Genomic DNA, 21992 nt, shown 5'->3' with positions numbered 1-21992 from the left:
GTACCTCTCAAGGACACCTGACAGCACCCAATCCAACTATCAAGGGAGTAAAACAATGCTGTATATTGGCACCTCACACTTTTTATATAAATGATGTGGTAGATTGACTGAAAAATCCAAACTTCTATCCACCCAAATTATAATCCAAAATCCAAAAATCCATCAACCCCATACAGTATTACTATACTGTTATATGCAAATGATGCAATAACCCTCTTGAGGACGCCAATCGGACTCAAGAAAGCTTTGAGCACTTTCACATCTACTCTAAAACTAAAATAATAGGATTTCTAACTTGGGTGAAAAAGTGATCCTGGACAATCAACAATCATGCCATTGGAGAAGTGCATGGCGATGCCTTGGAGATAATATTTCAGACTACTGGAAATAAAAGGGCCTGTGCAAACTATGCTTCACACAGTTCATATAGGAGCACAGAAGATATTTTAAGATTTCATCATTCCACAGGTCAATATATAACCACAGCAACTAACCCACACACAACTTGGAACCCCATCTGATCTTGTACCATTGGAATTTGTTCAATCTAAAATTTTAAGATCAATTTTCCCAGCTCCCTTACTTTGCTTCTAATACTTCACTACGAATGGAGGCTGGAACGGTGAGAGGGGAGATGAGAATATGGTGGGCTATATTATTCTACTGGTTGAAGCTGACTTTTTACCCTGTAGGTTTACCTCTAATACCTACATTAGAAAACCGATTTCGAAGTAGATGTAAACAATTTACAATAACCTCTGTCCTGGGATTTCACACCATGTTCAGCTTCATTCAGCTTCATTGAGCTCTAAACAAGCAAGGATCATACTTTGGCAATGTCTGTTGAACATATACCATTAAATGGGCATTGATAATACCCATCAGCTTTCTATTGCAGATAGCAGGAGATATACTCTGGTATATATACTCTATGTGTCTTACACAGTTTAACATCACAAATCAGAGAAGGGCTTTTACCTTAATCCAATATAATAATCTCAGCACTTCTGTCTGGAAAATCTAAAAAGAGCCTATATTCATTTTTAGTATGCCCTCGTGACTCAAGACAGGTAGAAACTATCAAAGATATTCTTCTGTGCTGCCTGTTTTATTCAGAACCTCAAAATACTCTTCATTTACTTCATTTCTGACTAGCAAAATAGAATACAGTAATTATCAGTATAAGCAACTTCAACTCTCTGACATCAACCCTGAAATAACACACTGGGTTGCTAGGTTTGTGTGGTGGCATGCAAAATCAGGTAAAGAATAATTAAGAGCAATTGAACCTGCTTGAGTATGGATAGTCAGAAATGGCTCAGGCTCAGCATTAACCATTGGCTTTGGAGTCAGCATTCTATGGCAGCTATTGTGCTACATTTTTCTCAGGTTTGACAAAGGTCTATAACAATTCTTAAATCCCTTTTGGATTGTTTTATTTACAACAGATGTGTATGTGTATTTGTATAGTATTTGAACTTTATACTGCCAATCCAAGTTTATATTAATCAGATTCCTAATTTTAATTTCTTGTTGTATATGTATAGCCTTTTAGCAATTTGATTTAACATTATATTTTAGCCAATTTTTTGTCTGCATGTACTTTTAAAAACTAATCTGGCATTATCAATTTAATTTTAGATTTTTGACTATTTGAGTACCAGTTTTCTTGTGCTGGTTAATTAATACAGTAAAGTTAAGTAAATCAATTATTTTATTCTATTTGTGTGTCACCTTTCCATCTAATGGGTTATCTTATATTATGAAAATATAGAATACATTTGAAAAAACTAATACAAAAAATAGCTAATAAAAACTTTAACAAAAATGTTTTAATAGGTTTTCTGCATCAAGCAACACATAAACAAACAACTTAATGAAGTAAGAAGTAGAAAAAAATCCCAATCAACTGTTAACAAAAACAGAAAAATCAGATTGCAAACTGCACACGGAAGCCAGGAAAGAAGATCACAAAAGGCATTTCCCCCCAAATATAAAATTAGGTTTTATTTTAGTGTCTGTAACTCTCACATGCATTTCTGTGTTGTTTTTTTCATGTATTTTCAAATGAAAAAAGGGAGGTTTTGTACCAGTATATTGAGGCTAGAGTGTGTACTTCTGCACAGTACACTTGAACTTGCTGGATCAGCAGATACAAATCCTTGCAGTGTAGAATCAGCCCTTTTTTGGTAAATGAGCTACATACCTTTCAGTCTTTAAAAAATAACAACTGACACAGTCATTATGTGCCTTCTGCTTGAACAGAGACCTATTTTTAAATGATCAGCTATAGTTTAATTTTTTTTCCTGAACCTGCGATTTCTCTGCCATAGTCAGCCAAAAATAATGCTCAATCATACACTATATTTTAAACTCCACAAGTCGTACTTTGTATATTTGATGGTTCATTATGGGTTTTGTTGTTACTGTTGTTTCAAAAGTATAAATTGTCAACAGCATTCATCTAGCGTCATGTTAATTTTTAATTCTGAAAAAACACAAGCCATTCTGTTGTGTACTTCTAAAACTCATGAAGATCATAAAGAGCTTTTCTGGATTGGAAAGAACACGTATTGTATTGTACAATGTTTTAATGTACATGTGATATCCATTGGGAACTGAACTAATGAGGTTTGAATGCAAAAAATATCAATTAATTTTGAATGAAACTTGATCTTTTAATACTCTGATTTATCATCCATTTTTTTTGTTTATTTTCAGGCTTTGATTTTGGACTAAACAATAGATGCCTGCTGTCTTGATGAACCAGTTGTAGATAGGCAGATGTTATTCTGTAACTCTAGTTTTCATTTGATTCCTATTTCCAACCTAATGTCTTTTCATTTAAATTGTATCTCCATGTTCCTGTTCTTTTCCCACATAGTCAACCATTTTTTTGTTCTTTGCCTTTTGTTTTCCTGTTTAAATTGAGATATTCTGTTATTTGTGGTTTTAGTTAAATTCATATTCTCTGTTCATCTTGGTATTCTGATGTAGGCTTAGGGATATGTGAAAGTTTTGCTTAACTTTCATCATTAAAGCTCAGTGGCTCCCAAACGTTTGGGCACCAGGGACTAGTTTTGTGGCGAAAAATGTTTCCATTGACTGCTGGAGCATGTTTTCATGGGTTATCTAAATTCCGTGCATACACAGATGAAGCTTTGCTTGCCTGGCCTGGTTTCTAATGGGCACGGACCAATACCAGTCCATCATCTCGGGGCTGAGGACCCCTACTATAGCTGACAGACAGTAACACTGACAATACAAGACTTCTCATCAATACCCACAGGTTGGCGAAATATTTCCCAAGAGACATCTCTGATCCCACAGATTTGGACAATTTTCATAGTTTTCACCATTCCCTTTTTGGGAAAGCTAGTTGATAAGGTGTTGGGTTATAGTTCCAATAGATCAAGCGGATTGTCTGGATGTTTTTAGGCAGGTTTCAAATTGGGATCTGGTGCCAAGTTGGCTTCTTTCGGTTTGTGAACGCGAACAAGAACAATCACTAGAACAGGAATGGAACGTTGACTTCTGCAACCAGGGCGTGGCACCAGCAGTCTCTTTATACTCAGGAGAGGATCCCAATGAGCAACAGCTGCTCACAATCATCTCCTGTAAGTACTCAGTTGTTCCTTCCGTTGAGTAACCCTTCGATGGGGTGCATCCTGCAACAACTCCCAAGTGTTTCCCTGAACACTCCCTCTAATCCAATGCTCTGCCGCCACTGGTGGCCAATGGCTCCTGCCGGGCCACAACACTTATGTTATATGTTTTCACAGAGGAATGGGAAAAGTAGCTCTTTTTATAGCATACAATTAATTAAACTATGGACTTTATAGTCATCAAATAGTACAATGGGCATCAGTGGTGATTTTAAAAGATAACAGGATATTTTCATCATCAATCAGGCTATCAGTAGCTCTCAGCCTCAACTATTTATTCCCCTGGGGACAAACATGCCTTGAATGGCAGCTGCAGGGAAGGACTTGTTTTATTGATTAATTGATTGATATTGTGTATTTGGGTCCATATTAACTCCTGCCTGGAGGCTTGCCATTGCAAGGGCCGAGAGAGACCAGCTCAAGATCATTTAGCAGATTTTGTGCCCAAGGCAGACTAGAACTTTTCTATAGAACCCTAGAATCCATCTTATTAGAATATGGTTGGCTACCATCTGGCATTAAATGAGTCATTGGTATGATCCAGAATTTTTTTCTGTTATGATATTACTGCCTATTATGTCTTAGCTAAATAAAACATATTTTCCTTGCTCAAAGATCAGTGCTTCTAAAATTATCAAATACATTAAGAGAATTTTCTATCAAGTTTCTCTTCCTTTTGTATATATACTATTTGAAATTTTCCATAACTTGTGATTTTTACTGACCAGTCTCCCATAATTCTTATTTTTTTACAATTAATATTATTTACTAAAATTGCAGAATACAAAAGAAAAAATCTATACTATATACATTAAAGAAAAATATGTTATAATTAAAATGAAGTAATGTAACAGAACCTAATTAATAAAAGTACTGTATCTATTATATGAAATTAATTCAATCATCAATCTTGTAATCGAATGTAGGTTATAAACATAGACACAATATATGACATCATCACTGGAGTTTCAGGAAACTTTTAAGTAAAGTTAATGATGGAAAATGACCTTCCCTATCAAATGCTTTTTATGTCTCATTACAGCATCCTTCATTGGTAAAGCTATTAAGCTGCAAACCACTTACTTTCATTTTTAAATTTTTCTTTCCCTCAAAGCTCATTCTGACAATAAGGTATTACCTTTCTTTTGAACACTCACTAAAAAGCTATTATGCTTTTAAAACAAATCTTCCTTCTCTTTATAGTTCAATAGGAAAAAAAAATACCTTTCCATTGCAGATAACTATGGGTATTAAAAAAACCCCAAACCCCCATCCCCCACCAATCCAGGACTAGTCCACTCCAAAATGCCAAGATTCAATTGTCCTTACTATCATTTTCAAATCTACACAAAGAAAATACAGTGCATCCAAGCTATCATAAATAGTTATCATACAAAACTGTCATATTTTTAGTAAATGACTCTTGATGGACTTCTGACAGAATAGTAAGAGATGGGGACCAATGAAAGTAATTCCTCTGGAATTACCATATGCACATATTGAGCACACATATGGAACTTTTTAAAATACATATACAAATTTCTTTCTCATTCTATGGGTGGTATATATAGTCTTCAATCTCACGGGTGGTATATATATAGTCCTCAATCTCTACCAGAGGCCTAGATGTTCAAGGTCTCTCCACAGTATCTTAGTTGTTCCTAAGCACTACACTTTTTTGCATAGACAGTTCTGATGGAATGGTTCATGGGATCTGTTAGAGCCACTCTTCAATTTTAGGAGTCTAGCCCCATATGTTCCTACCACTTTGGTCTGTGCAAATGCTTCTGTATATAATGCAAGCTACTTAATTCTGCTGGTCAGTGTGTGCTGTTCCTGTCTGCATCTTACACTATGCCATTATGTGTTTGACGGTCTCAGAGATCTCTTTGCATTCTGCACATTGAGTCCTGTTTGGTGTGGTACAGTCCTGCTTCTGTAGATCTGATGCTTAGTGCCTGTTCTTCTGCTGCTATGATCAATGCCTCAGTGCTGTCTTTTAGACCAGCTCTTTCCAGGCACCAATAGGATTTCCTAATATCTTGTCAACTCAGTTATTTGCTGATCATATATTCTATGTAGAGTCTTATCTTGCCATGACCTTCTGTGTTTGATATTCCACCAACTTGGTGTCATCTGTAATTTTCTCAATTCCCCTTCTATTCCCTCATCTTAAATCATTAATTAAGATATTGAAGAGTACTGGGCCTAAGACAGAGCCTTGGATACCCCACTGCATACTTCCCTCCATGTAGATGCAATTTCATTAAGGACTACATGTTGAATATGTCAGGTCAGCCACTTACAAATCCATCTGGTGGTGATACTGCCTAACCCACATTTTTCTATCTTATCAAGTAGTAGATTGTGATCTACTTTATCAAATGCCTTACTGAAGTCCAAGTAAATTATATCCACAGCATTTCTCTAGCTCACTAATTTTGTCACATAGTCAAAGAATGCAATAAGATTTGTCTGGCATGATCAGTTTCTGACAAGTTCGTGTTGCCTTCTAGTTTTGAGTTAGCTTACCTCTAAGTGTTCAGAGATTTGTTGCTTATCTTATTATTACATTTATTATATTATACAGTATATGATAACCTTATATTATGTATGACAATATGTTCAGTTTTGTTTGTCTCTACACAATTCTTAGTATTACCATTTGAATGATACTTCAGCTTCCCAAAATTTTCTCTCTGAAGTATGAAGCAAATTGAAATTTGTATCATAATCTTATAGAATAATTCTGGTTTTGGAAAGCCCATCTAAACTAATTATGGGATACCTAAAGCTTTGTTTTCAAAATTAAGAATTAATATTAGGTGAATGCTATATAGTTGTATCAAAAAAAGGTCACTAGAAAAATGAAGTTGACAGGACATTATAAAAAATGAAAAAGAGAAAAGTGATCAATGTATGACATGGAAGCATAATTTCATTTTCAGTATTAAATTAATAAGACCTGGATTTACTTAAAACAACGAAATGATATTCCTCATGTCTAGAGGTCCCACCTGAATACAATGGACTGGACTAGTATTATTCATTGTTTAAAGAAAGGACATCAGAAAACTGATATTTGTTGATTTTTCTCTTTATGCTGATGAATCGCAGTGCTCCATATAGTATTTCAGTTTTCCAGAACAATTTTTCAAAAGGCTGATAAAATGGAAAGCAAATCTGTTAAGCAATTTAGTCCTGACAATATAGATTTTGGCAGACACCCCCCCCCCCATCTAGAAATAATTTAAAGCAATTTCAGCCAAAATGATCATTCTTGAACAGTTTTTTTTTTCTTACAGTAGTGTGAAAAGTTCACCCTTGGGATTATACATTTTTACAGAATGGATAGTCTCTGTTGGACTTGCTCTGTAGTGGTTGCTTAACTTCCTGTGAGAGATATTTATAGGCTTAATATGATATAAACATTCTCTTCTTACTATAGCAACAAGTACATAATTGCTATGATAGTCAAGCCATTTCCCCCCTATCTATAAAGTTTCTAATTTATTTCTTTAACCAGCAATTTCTGCCTTGTGTATTTTGTAACTCACTGAAATATCTTCCTCATGCTGCCGCTTATTTGATTGGGAGAGTATTAATTGCAAAGTGCAATGTAAAAATTTCATTATATTCATCCATATTTTTTTTTGCATTATCTTCCTTGATAGTCCCATGTAACATAGGGCTTTTAACGTTCTGCAACTTTTTTGTCTTCTTTAAATATTTTTTTAAACCTTTGTCTGCAAAGCAAATATCATTTATTTTCTCAGTCCAGCTATAATTTTATTTCTCAAAAGCCCTTTTCTGGACTTGGTCATTGTTTTTTTATTAATGAGTTTTATTAAAGTTTACAAATACCAAAATAAAAAAAATGATACACGCTAAGGAAATATAAAAAGTAAAATAAAATTAAAAGCGCAGTGAAAATTTTTTTTAAAAGGAAAAGAAAAAAGAAAACAGAAATTATATAGAAATGACTTTTCCCTTCAACACAAGTACAATGTATCAACTTCTCTGAGACTATAGCAAAAAATCTTCCATATTTCATCTTTTAGCTAAAAGTAAATTTAAAGCTTGTCATTGAGTCTAATCAACAAAAGTCCATTAAGAGTTACCATAAATAACCAACATATATTAACCTTAATCAAATAAACCTTATTCCTTTCAACAAATATCCCTTTCTCTGAAAATACAAAAAAAGATCTCTTCTTCACATATTTTATCTTTAAACAAATCTTTAAAGCCTCTTTTGGTTCTGTACAAGAAAAATCCATTAAGAGCTGCCAGAAACAATAATACACACATATAATCCAACTTTATATTCCTTCTATTTGCTTTTTAGAATTCTGATGTCTTAGTGTTCCATAAGTGGATTTCCTTTCATTTTTCTGTCTCTTTTCAGAAACTCCTTCATGAGTATAACACATCTCTTGTGTAAATCCAAGATAAGAAAGTTATGTACGTCACTCTTCTGATTTGTTATTTATGTCCATGTAATTATTAAGACTTCAATTTCATCTGTAAATCCAGTGATATCATTTTCCACATTGTTGCATGTAATTTTTATTTCCACATTTAAAACAGCCTCAGCCTCAATCTTCTCTTTTATTTCTCTTTTAAATCCATTTTCATGATAGCAGATAGTCTTAAAAGTAACTTCTGAGTACACTGTCCCCAAATATCCTTATTCTTCCTAAGTTAAAATATTTTGCTCTATTTTGTGTTAATGGCTCTCTTCTCTTTTAATTATAATCTGTTGTTTGTTCTGATTCCTTTATTTCCACATTTAAAACAGCCTCAGCCTCAATCTTCTCTTTTATTTCTCTTTTAAATCCATTTTCATGATAGCAGATAGTCTTAAAAGTAACTTCTGAGTACACTGTCCCCAAATATCCTTATTCTTCCTAAGTTAAAATATTTTGCTCTATTTTGTGTTAATGGCTCTCTTCTCTTTTAATTATAATCTGTTGTTTGTTCTGATTCCTTCCAGGCCCCAAGTTTTCAAAAGATCTTGATATCCTAAAAGCCATTGGCAAGCAAATTTTAGAAGTAAAGAAAGGATTCTGGTGTCCTTCTGAAGGCTCCAGATCACAGCTTGGACAAGGATGGCTTTCGCTCGCCTTGCAGAGTTCTAAAACCCACCAGAGACTTCTGTCTTATGGTCTCTTCTTCGTGAGTCACTATATGGAGTTCTTCTAGGAATAGAAGGCAATTCCAAGGACCTGAGGTGTTCACTGGCTCTTTGTTCTGCTGCAGTTGTAAGCTTTGCTCTTCAGTTCACCATTAATTCCTCAGAAGCCATAGATTTGCTTATTGTCAAAAGCTGAGGTAAAATATTCCCAGCTGTTGGCTGGAAATATTTTAATCTGTGAGACTCCTCATAGGAACGTATCTAAGTATTTTTTTAGATTGGAATATAGATGGCTACTACTTTCCACATTTCTAAAAAGCAATGCAATTTCTTTTCAAGAAATAGAAGAATTTTTTCAAGAAAGTTTTGCTCATTTGGTTTACAGAATTATTATGGTTCTGAAAATCCCAATAACCCTTTGATAACAAATTGGCAGGGCAAAAATTAGTGTTAATGAATATCTAGATCTATATTTAGATCTTTATATATTCCATATAGTACTTTTATTGTTTACAGTGACTAATTTCTTCCCAAGTCAGGAAATCTTTTAACTCTGCTTATCCATATGTTTAGCCTGTCTACGTTATACACAACATTTATAAGCCATACATATTTTAAGTACAAAAAGTTATTAAATTCCTTTAGTGACAGGTACTAAAACAAACAAACAAACAGATAATACATAAATAACATAGAAAAATGAAAACTGTTTTTGTAGCATGTCCATCTGAATGCAGAAATATATAGTTCTGGATGCACTCTTTTAATTATGACATTAAAAGATTATTTGGGTAATCTTACTATCTGAACAATATTACAGATGTTGACTGAAAACTGGACTTTGTCAGAATTACACCCAATATTTACTTTTAATTAGCCTTTGGTAGCTGGAAAAACAGTTTAATCCACTCAATTTGTTTTGCTGCTTTAATTCCAGCTGCATTTAGTATTTGATTGATCTATTGCAGATCAATTCCATTTAAGAAAGCTGTATAAATCAATTATAGATTCTATGTTTTTACTTTAGAATTCTAACTTGTTTAAGCACATTGAATATTTTTAATTAAAAGATGAAATAAGAACTTCTTAAAGAAGCAAACAAGCAAAACCTTTATTTCTTCAAACTTATATTGTTCTATCTGCAATGTCTTGCAGAGTATTGCTGACAAGGAAACAATCACAGCAGGCATATAGATCAATACTTAGTCAGAAGATCAAACCAAGAAAAGAATAAGAAATTCCAGCATAAATGATAAATAAAATGATATATTTCAGCAACATCAAGGATTCAAAGGGAAAAAACAAACACACAAGGAGCATGAGAATACATAAAAATGGATGACAATTATTGATGCTTGAAACCAGCAAAATAGAGTTTGATATATTTGGAGAGAACAAGAAAAGCTTCCAGCATTTGATTCCAGAAATTTCATGAATGGTGCTTATTTTCCCAAGTTCTCAAGTTTTACTTCTGGTTTTGCTATCTCATGACAATGTGATACCAAGGACTGGGTGGTTTGCCAAATTCCTCCAAGTATAAGACATTAAATGATCAGCTGTGCTACCAAGGACTGGGTGGTTTGCCAAATTCCTCCAAGTATAAGACATTAAGTGATCAGCTGTCTGATCTATATCCCCCATTCTATCTAGAAATAGAATCTACTTTCGTTCTCGGTAAATCTGAATAGTTTACTCCAGTTCTTCAGATACTTGATCTGAGAATGACACCTGTGATGCATATCTACAATTCTTGATAGATTGGTTCCCTAATACCCGTGAAAGGATTTCTGTTCACTTGAACCTCCTTTTGAGAAAAACAAGATGTAAATTGATTTATGAGGATTCCTTGATCCACCTATAGTTCTTGAAAGGTGAAGCAATCTATGGAACAACATCATAATAGTGATGTTGAGGTCTGCAGGGAGAAATGCATTAAAATAATTCCACTGGGCTGTTTCTGCATTAGAAAATTAAGCTAGACTCTCATTCATTCTGCAATCAGCTGAGACCCTCAGATCCACCTTTCTGTATTCTTAAATTACTGGTTGATATGCAGAAACCGATCATTGGGGAAGAGGACTAGAAACACTGCACACAGATTACAATATAAATTATTTGGAATATTCAGTGAGGTATTCATTATGCTTCTATTTTTTTTTCAAGCTTCGATGCTGCTTAAAACTGCAATAATTAGCTTAAGCAAATATTTTAGGGGCTTTATTTTCTTTGTCAGGTAACAAGCTTTTTTTCAATTCCATTTCCTTAGACAAGTATGTATCTCTGTAAAAATTAATGCAAATATCTATAATGAAATTATTTACATTTATGAATTAATTCTAAATGTCTGTTTCTGCTAAAGCAAGATGAAAAGCTGCTTTCTCTCTCTCTCTCTGCATGTGCTTTAAATTCTGACCAAAAGAAAGAAAAGATGGAAAGTTTTTATAGACACTACTTGCATACACTCCCAGAACAGAAAATTGAAAGAGAGGAACATGCTGCTAAAATTATACATGAACTTCTATTTAATTACCATAAATATTGCAGAAAGAGAATTTTTTTTAGGTAGGCATCCTATAAAAATGTAATTTCAATCGTAATGACAAGTAATATATCTTCCTTTTATATTAGGGTTGAAAAGGAGAGCATTTGCCCTATATGGATTTTGTGGTTTAAATTTGCTACAGTTGTATTCCTTAAATAGACAAAATAATTTACAGTGAAATTGTATACAAGGTGCAGTTTTTAAAATTTGCATTCTAGTTTTGAAGCCATTTAATTCTTCACAGATATGACAGCGTGCTGAAAATAATTTATTATTTAGGTATTTTAAGTATCTGTAATAATGATTTTCTAAGCTTATTTTTTACAGCTAATGTTTAATAGGTTTGACATTATTTTGAAGCAAGTAAGAATACTTATTTTTGATTTACATATAACTTTAACTTTCTATATGAAAATAAAACCCATTCACATTCAGCAGCTCAAAATATTCAGAACTACAAAATAATACTGCAGTATCATATAACTCATGATACTCACCAAGAGTAGATCTATCATTTAAATTCAGAAAATGGTTGTGAACTTCCATGCAAATATAGTGATACATCAAATCAGTATTCTATAATTTATTGAACCTTTAACTTTTGAAAAATCCAATTAAAAGTATTTATAATAAAACTGGGTGTCATAATTATGGCTAAATGTTCATTCTATTGTAAAATTCATGGTAACCTTGAACAGATTACAATCACTTTAACAAACCTATTATAGAAAGTGATTGTGAAATTAGAACACAATAGTACTGTATTAAAAAGGATAGTATAATATATGTATATTAACAAGCTAATTTGATGCTAGTTAAGTTGTGAAATTAACATTATTTTAACAATAAGGATATGATGCATTTTATTTATCAATATTTTTTTATATTTATTAATATGGATTTACAATTTGAATAGCATTTTAAAGTGTAAATATTATCCAAAGGGAAGAACACAATTAATCAAGATTAGGTAGTTTGAAGTAAATAGTAACCTTTTATTTATTGTTGAGGTTAATTTATTGTCTTAAGGATCACTAGTTTGAACTCATTTGCTTGATTGTCTGACAGTATAACCCTACCAATCACCAAAAAATCCATAAATAATGTTGCAGTAACCAATTACATTAAGTGACCTTTTCTATCTTATATTAATCCCACAGCTACATGACTAATTAGAAAAACAGAGCAGAACACCACAATATTATCCTTACTGCAGTTATAACTAAGATGCCAATCATTCAATTACTAACAGTGCAAAATTAATACCATGTTTATTTAGATGCAAGTTGTACTGTTGCAGGTAAATAGGGAATGAAGATTTTTCTTTATCACTTGCATTTAGAGTGGTAAATTGTTCTGAATCATGTTAGATAGCCAAAGCATTGTGTGCTTTGTTACACTTGTATTGTATTTGCATATTTAGAAATATCCAAGATAGCTTATTCTGTGCAAGCTAGAAACCCCTACATTTGAAGCATTTGCTGTAAACTTTAGATTTTGTTTTCTTTGGGTTAGAATAATCGATTTTATCAATTTAGTAAATCATTTAATCAGATTATCAGATTTGAAATAACTTTGAAATAATGTGAAAAAGTTATTTCAAAATATATATTCTAATTTATGCTACACCAAGGTACACATAAAGGCAAAATATAAGTAGATCTTATAACTGATTAAACATTTACAAAAACCCTCCAACTTCTTGAAATAGATCACTGAATTAAGTATTTATTCTATTTGATCATATTTTAAAGCTGAGGATTTATTATATTGCTTGATACATATTTTTGCCAATACCTCAAAAGTCAATAATAAAGCTAACAATGGGCTTTTTTCTTTCTTTTTTTTCTTTTTGTTTGTTTGGGCGTTGATGATTTATTACTATATGATACTGGCTATGTATAGTATACATGTGATTGTATGTTATGAAAATGGAAATAAAAATATGTTTTTAAAAAATAATAATAATGCTTATTAATTTATCTGTAATATAGCATAATAAAACTAATCTACTCAAACCTCTGATACCATATTTGGTTGAATATGACTTAATTATACTATAAAGCTGTCCCAAAGGTGCTTTTTCAAGAGACAACTGGACTTGCTTTTTCTTTGAAGATGTTTTGCTTCTCATCCAAGAAATTTCTTCAACTCTTCAGCATATATATGAAATATTACATATGAGGAATAAGCAGTTTGAGCTTTATCCCTGAAGAGTACCACAGACAGTGGTGGAATGGAATAAGTTTTGTAAAATCTAATTGGCAGGTTTTTTGTATCAATAAATTATGATGACTGTTTGGCCCCAAAGTTGGTAAGAATAAAACAATATTCTTGATAATGAAATAAATGTTGTTTGTGTTCATTCTGTCAAAATAAGTAGCAAATATTTACAATATAAAATTATATTTTTTAAAAAAATCTATGTACAGGAATTATTATGAAACACCTGAATGATAGAATTCAGGTGATTTGAGACATTAATGGGACATTCCCATCAACATATCTTCCTTCTCTTTCAGGCTTTTTCAGTAATGTGAAATTCTTGTTTGAACAGCTGTTGTACTCAAAGTGTACAAACCTGAGTCTAATAGCTTTGAATGCAACAGACGTGTTGACTGACACTGAATAAAAAAAGCAACTGGCCCTGATTTCTCATAGGTTGGACACATGTTTTGAATTTTATTCAGACAAAAATCAGAAAGCTTATTTGAAGATTATCAAGCTAATAAAACATTTATAACAGGGATTATGCTATTGTGTCATTTTGTGCCGAGAACAAAATAGAGCATATTTTCTTCTTTGTGCACATGTCTAGTGATTGCTATCTTCATTCTTGCAAAATATCCTCTACTAAATTTAGCATATATCCATAGGATGAAAACTAGTAACGTGAGAGTCAGTGCATGCAGCAGAACTTTCTCGTGGAATTCTCTACCTTCATATATCTTAGCAATCCTCCAGTGTTTCTGGAGCATTCTCAATCCTTGGCAAGCCAATTGTGAGGGCTTGCAAAGGATTATATGGGTATGGAAGAATAATTTTCTCCTCATCCCTGTAATGTAACTAGATTAATCAGCAACGGAATTGGATTTCAGATCCCTTCAATATCAGGAGGATAAAGCAATTAACTGTTTCCCTCAATTCTCCTTCTTTAACAGGCACTTTTTGTTAGAAATAAGATCAGGTATGGATAAAAACTTTTACTCTTTGAGAAACTCAACACTGCATTTAGGAACTGCATAACAGCAGAAACTTCAACAATGTAATAATTCTAGAGAAGCTGTTTTATCATAGACAAGAAATAAGCGTATGCATAGAACAACTACATGAGACATATTTATTTCCTACCTCAGGCTTTAAATCTTAAGCTATTTTCTCTTGAGTACATGAGCTTTGGGCTTTTTCCTGCCATTGAGATTGCTTTGTTTATGCAATGGTTTTATCTGGCTGCATCTCTAACTTCTAATTTCCTTGTCCTATTGGGCTTGCTGCAGATTACGTGGCCAATGAGGTGGTTTGGGCTGTATTAAAAAGAAATTGTTTAATGGGGGGGGTATGGTTATGTACATCACTTGCTGCTTCCCATGACCTTTCAGTATATTAAATATTTGCTGGGAATCCAAAATACACTGCACCTCATTCCCCCCCCCCTCTTCTCCTGATCTAGATAAGGTAGTAATCATGCAGATGTATGCATTGAACAAGGGGAATACTTAAGGATCTGTGGATCAGTGGAAAACTGGATGTGTTTACAGTGTAGCTGAAACTTGTAGGCAAAAGGCAGCACGATTGATTTGTGTAAATATGGAAAATAGTTCAATAAATATGGAACCTAGTTTTTTAGGTAGTAGTATGAAAGGAAGAAACCTGGTAGAAAGCCAGCATATGGCAGTAATGAGAGGAATTTCTTGACATTGTTAGAATAGCACTTATATGAGGCTCTGATATAGTACAACTGATTCTTGAGGAGACATTTTACATATTCTCGGGTTCAGATCATGGGCTCTGTTGGGAGTATAACAGGCAAATCTTGCTCTCAAGCTTCAGATCAAGAATAGCTATACATTTATACTCTTCCAGAAACAAACCCCTGCGTATAGCAATAGCAATAGCAGTTAGGCTTATATACCGCTTCATAGGGCTTTCAGCCCTCTCTAAGCGGTTTACAGTCAGCATATTGCCCCCAACAACAATCTGGGTCCTCATTTTACCCACCTCGGAAGGATGGAAGGCTGAGTCAACCCTGAGCCGGTGAGATTTGAACCGCTGAGCTGCTGATCTAGCAGTCAGCTGAAGTAGCCTGCAGTGCTGCATTTAACCACTGTATGTAGTGGAGTGCAGAGATGGCTTTGAAGAAAATATGCAGCAACTATTAGTAAAACATAGATTTAGCCCTGGAAAGGAGTAGAGTGTGAGAAAGAAACTTAAATTCCCCTGCCTTGATTTTCTTTGGTATAAGAGGAAGGGAAAGAAAAGTCTGTCAAACTTTCAAAAGTCTGTTTCTGTAGTCTATATCAATAAAGTAGAATTCTAATATTTCTTATGGTGTCTGTTTCTTGATTTGGTCTATCTCAAAGGGTTGACCTCATTTAGGAACCAGATAACAACATCAAGGACTCAGCACTCCTACATAAACTGTTTTATTGTAGAAAAAAAAAGATCTCTGTATCTGCAGAAGACAGAAATCAAGACCTCAACATACTGTACAGTATTTCTCTGACCCACATTTAAAGACTTAAGCTTTCTTCCTCCCCCCCCCTTCAAAAAAATCCTTGTTGACCCTCAACTGACTTTTTCCTATTCTTTTCCCAGGCTTGATACTGAAATGTATCCACTCCACATTCATACTGATCTGATCAGTGCCTAACCAGTTTTAATCCTGAGCTTATGGTTATTCCCTTACCACAGGAAATTAGTACATTTCCTTGTCTTTCTTCTAGAGTAAACACAATTTGATGACATTTGGTCTCCTCTTGAGTACAAACTTTAATTTTGAAATAGGACTGTATTCATCTCCATGATATAAGGGCAAGAAAAATATAATAGGAGATAAGAGTGATAAAGAAACATTTCAAACAAAGTCTGATTACTTGGTGGGAAATATGAAGCAATTCTGACAAATAATATCTCAGATCAAATCTGACTAAATGACTAAAGCTCATGAACAAGACTTTCAAATTAATTTTCTTTATCTATTGCTTTCCTTTAGCTACTTACTGATTTTGTGTGTATTTACCTCATTCCTCATAGTTGTGTGCTTGGAATAGTTCAATATTTCATTATATCACTCAGAAAACTAACAGTTCAACTCATTATTAAACTACTGTCCTTTTCCATAGCTTTTTAAATTGCACCCATTATTTCTCCAAAGAAAATACAACGGATAAACAAATACATCATTTACACTGAAATCATTCTTGAATTTCTACTCCGTAATTTAGAGATTACTTGGGTAAGCCAGAACAAGAAAATTCCATATACTGTTGACTTTCAATTCACTGCATAAATTACCATATTTTTCTGAGTATAAGATGCACCAGAGTATAAGACGCACCAAGGTTTTGAAGAGGCAAATTTTAAAAAAAGTAGATAGGTAGATAGAGGGATAGAGAGGGAGAGAGAGGGAGAGAGAGAGAGAGAGAGAGTAGTTAGGTAGGTAGGTAGACAAAGGGAGGGAGGGAGGGAGGGAGGGAGGGAGAGAGAGAGAGAGAGAGAGAGAGAGAGATACAGTAGGTAGGTGGGGAGAGAGAGAGAGTAGGTAAATATGTAGATGTTTCCAGGTGTATTTATCCATGTGCTGAAGAAGGAAATTGCTGACAATCTGTAGCACCTAACTTTGTTTCTGCTGGCACAGCACTTGATCAATGTAATTCTCATCAATCAGTTAAAGAGCTTTACAAAAGGGGAAAAAAGGTTTTTGCACTCTGCAAATCTCCCCAAAACAGCCTGTTTTTCGCAAAAATGGGTCCGTTTTAAAAAGAAGACATGAATAGCCTGGGGGAGGGGGCTTACAGAGTGCTCCTGGAGAGCAAAAATGAGCAAAAAACGGCCTGTTTTTTTTCAAAAACGGCCCCAGTTTTTGTCAAAAAAATTCCATGCGTAACCTTATGGAGGCATATAGAGTACCGTTGGGGGGGGGGAATGACCCATTTTTTGCTCATTTCTGCCCTCCCCAGCCCCCAGGGGCTCTCCATAAGGGTATGCATGACCATTTTGGTGAATGGGCGGGTCTTTGGGTGGCAAAAAATGCTGTATTTGATATATAAGTCACACCCAGATTTTCAGCCCCTTTTTTGAGGGAAAAAAACTGTGTCTCATACTCCAAAAATACGGTAGTTCACACACAGGAATTATTTTTGTGTTCCCATAAATATGAACACTGTAAGTGCCAGTTTATAACATGAAGACTTAAACACATGCAAATATTATGATTAAAACATGCCATTAAATAATGAAATATGTTATAGTTCAAAATCTATAAACTATTTTTTCTCATTTAAGATTGTTGAAAAGTTGTAAAAATTATTTTAATGTTCTTACAAAAACATTACTTATCATTTCTTACATAAAATTCAGATTTTCATAGATGTATATATGTCTAATATCTAAGGACCAAAAATCATTTATTTATTCATTTGTTCAATTTTTATTCCTATGTTCAATCAAATACACAGAATATCTTACAGCTGTAAAAAAATACTCTGAAGCTCAAGATAGCATTTCTTCCTTTTTTAAAAAAAATTGCAACAACAATCTATTGAAATATTCTGGGAAAACTAAGCTTATATTTTCAAGATAAACTTGAACCTGGGCTCCCTGGTCCTTTTCCACTTATCCACTATTTCATCATAACATATAAACAATCCTTGTGAATTTAAATCTCAAGAGAATATTTGTAAGCAAAATCCTGTAAATGGTTTGAAAAATTCCAAGATGCAGTCTTTACTGCTTTCTGTTATCTTATTTATCAAAATGGTTATCACTTTTGTAAGACTTGCACACCTTGGTTTCTTTAAAACATATTGAACTTCAGCAAGATAATTATTATTTCACATGGCAATGATTATGGAATTTGAAATCCAAACTATAAAAAGACACAGCATTAGAGAAGACTGCTTGATGTTATATGATCCAACAGCATCCCAGCAATACTGTAGTTGTTATGAACAAGATTAAAAATGTAATGGGTGTTACTATAAATGATTTCACATTTTTCAGGAAGGACAAAAAAATAGAGAATGTTACATCCCATCCCTCACTTGGATTCTCATTCTAAATAGGATTGGAATTACTGGTGCAAATGTTTTAATTAAAAAAATTGAGTCTTATTTTTAAGAGTATCTTTTAGTAATTGTATTTTCTCTAATAGTGTTAAATGGGAAAAAAGTACAATACTTAACATATAGTACGTGGCAAAGGAACATAAAGGGAAATGGATTTCATTGCAATGACATGTAAATGTTTTGTTCCAAGCAAAGTTGAAAAGTGTTTTGAGTTTCACAAGAGAATGGGAATTATTAGAATATACTATTCATGCACAGAAGGACAACATGGCAGAAAGCATGACTCTGATGATGCACAAGTAAGTTACTTACAGGTAATAAGTGTAGGAGTGATAGCTTCTTCTGCCATGATGGTGGAAGGATTTTAGGCAGTGTAGGAAAAGATGAAATGGAAGGAAAGAAAAGCCAAATATTAATGTATGAAAAAATCGAGATGAAGCTAGAACTGGAGAAACAAATGAAAAGATAGCAAGAATGCATCTCATACCATGCACCACATCTGGAAAAGACAGATGATATATTCACTCTTCATAACAGCTTTAGCAGTAAATTCATCACAGAGATTTTTTTAGTAGTCATCAATAACAATTATATGTCTTTCACATGCATATAAGACATAAATACAGAGACACACAAATAATTCATGTTATAATATTTCCAGGAGAAATAACAGTAGACATTTAAAAACATAATAAAGACATTTGGAAAAAGAGAAAAGATATTTTTATTTTGCCAGCTCTTTCTAAATCTGCATTTTTTTAAAGATTACCTGTTTCTCGAATTTTAGGCTTTTTTTTTTTAAATAAAGGTGATTATTCACATTTTAGCATGGCATCCATGTCTTATTTTGAACTTCAGAAAACCATATTTTCCTTTTAACTAAAGTCTTTCAACAAAAGGCTGAATTAGGGAGTAAATTTGAAAAATCTTAAATTGAAAATTTTACGAAAGATAGAAACTGAGTTTGAAACCCATACATTTGCCATTTAAGAAATGGCATTAAGGATTAATGTCTCAATCATTTAATTCACAAGTCTAATTAATGTTTTTATTGTATGATTTCTTGCTTTCTGATGCCTCACATATACCAGATGAATGTTTGTTTCTTTCTGTATCTTATAAAAAAGACTTGAACCTCCCCTTAATAAATGCTTGTTGCTTTGTTTAAAATACTTGTCATTTCTGCAGTTCCTTGCTAAAGTTCCAATAATATATTTTTTCAAGCATAGATTTTCTTCAATGAGGCTACGAGCAATGATAACAGCTTTATCAATACTGTAGTGAATGTGAATGGCTACAAATGGTCAGCTATTTTCATTACCCATAATTCCTTCAACATTAAAGAAAATATTAAATGTTGAGTAGCTTGCAGGTATTGGCCAATACTAAAAGCCAGAAAGATGTGATGGGGCAATCAAGGCCAATGGCAGGTGTCAGCCTGGTAGGTCGGATGGAGCTATAGCACTTATTTAACCTGTGAGGGCTTTTTAAAAAAACAACACAGCTCTATCTAGACCAAAATAGCTGATAAGTATAGAAACAAAAATGAGGCTATGCACTATTGATTCTTCAAAGAACAGCAGAAATGTTTCAGATATAATTTTTTCTAAAAACTAAGTAAGGTACAATTAATTATCTTAACTTGCTGCAAGGACAGGTAACAGAAATATATGAGTCAGTAAAATAATATACTGTGCTTATAATAAACAAGCAGTGTGTTTTACTGACTTATAAAATAAAGCAAAACAATCCACAGTTCACCATAAATAGGCCTGACAAAGGATTACATATAATGTCCTAGGCATCCCATTGAAAATAAGGATTTTATCACTCATTTATTTTGCATATACAAATGTTTCCTGATTTTACATTCTTATTTTTCAGTATTGTTTATGCCCAATAAATTACTTCCTTGTGTAATTAACCATGTGTAATTAAATGTTAACATTCTATTTAAAGGGCAGGATTTTAAAAGTGAAAGTTGTTCTTACATATTTACTATATTTTTGAACTCCTTTGTCCATGCTGCTGTGTACGATAGAAATATTAAGAGTCTAAATCTTGAATATAATTACATTTTCTTTTCCTTTTAAACTTCCAAGACACAGCATTCTCAAATATTGATTATAGAAACAGGAAAGTACAATTATTGTTGCTACCATACCATACCAATTATTGCAGCAATAAATATAATTAATCAGCGGGAAATTGTTAAGTGTTTGGATAAAGAACTTTTTCAAAATTATATTGAGATGTATCATTCTGCATTGAAATGATTGAGAAATCAGCTGTTTTAAATTCAGGAAATGTTTTACACTACCACTTGATATCAGAAAACTGAACGCTGCAGTAACTCCTCTACCCTTATTTTAAGGAATGATGAATTTTTTATGGCAATGAATACTTCACAGATGTCAAACTATGGATTAAAATGTATAGAAGAAAATACCGTTCCTCTTATTGCTACATAACCACAGGTAGTCCTGAACGTACAACAGTTTGGTTAGTGATAACTCAAAGTTACAACGGCACTGAAAAAAAGTGATTTACAACCATTTTTCACACTTACAACCATTGCAGCATCTCCATTGTCATGTGATAAAAAAACCACATTGTTGGCAACTAACTCATATTTATGATGGTTGCAGTCAAATGATCACCTTTTGCAACCTTCTGTCAAGCAAGGTCAATGGAGAAGTCAGATTCACTTAATAAACATGTTAATAACTTAGCAACTTCAGTGATTCACTTAACAACTATGACAAGAAAGCTCATGAAATGAGGAAAACTCACTTAACTGTCTCACTTAGCAACATAAATTTTGGGCTCAATTGTGGTTGTAAGTTGAGGACTACCTCTACTTAATTTCAGCAAGGCTTACATAGTTAGTTAGTTAGTTAGTTTATTAGACTTGTATGCCGCCCTATTCCCAGGGGGACTCAGGGCAGCTAACAAACTAAAGGGGATAGGGGTAGTACAAAAAAGACAAACAAGACAAAAAGCAAAATACAAAAACAGATTAAAACACCACAACAGCCACAACAATTCGAGTGGGGTTGGGAACTCATCAGCCCCAGGCCTGCTGGAACAGCCAGGTCTTGATGGCTTTGAGGAAAGCCTGAAGGGTGGTAAGGGTCTGAATCTCCACGGGGAGATTGTTCCAGAGGGCCGGAGCAGCCACAGAGAAGGCCCTCCCCCGGGTGGTTGACAGTCGACACTGGCTAGCTGATGGAACCCGGAGGACGCCTAATCTGTGGGATCTAATTGGTCGCAGGGAGGTAATTGGCAGGAGGCGGTCTCTCAAGTACCCAGGTCCGATACCATGCAGGGCTTTAAAAGTAACGACTAGCACCTTGAAGCAC

At 33.6% G+C, this 21992-nt stretch overlaps 1 protein-coding gene across 16 annotated transcripts in view; it reads right to left on the bottom strand.

The window, feature by feature from the left end:
• PTPRM (protein tyrosine phosphatase receptor type M) overlaps positions 1–21992 on the bottom strand; it is a 477367-nt gene that overhangs the window by 115041 nt on the left and 340334 nt on the right. For 8 of the 16 annotated variants that reach the window (XM_087707256.1, XM_087707257.1, XM_087707258.1 and 5 more), the window contains one exon: positions 18943–18972. The exons of the other annotated variants lie outside the window; for them this stretch is intronic. In XM_087707256.1, the coding sequence (XP_087563382.1) occupies positions 18943–18972 (30 nt within the window). The remainder of the gene's footprint in view (positions 1–18942; positions 18973–21992) is intronic. 16 annotated transcript variants of the gene reach the window in all.

Source organism: Thamnophis sirtalis, unplaced genomic scaffold (genome assembly GCF_051295495.1).
Source record: "Thamnophis sirtalis isolate CommonGarterSnake01/CBP01778 unplaced genomic scaffold, rThaSir2_p1.2 scaffold_2, whole genome shotgun sequence".
Classification (NCBI taxonomy): Eukaryota; Metazoa; Chordata; class Lepidosauria; order Squamata; family Natricidae; genus Thamnophis; species Thamnophis sirtalis.
The sequence above is the reverse complement of the archived record's forward strand: the minus strand, read 5'-3'. Positions and strand labels throughout refer to the sequence as shown.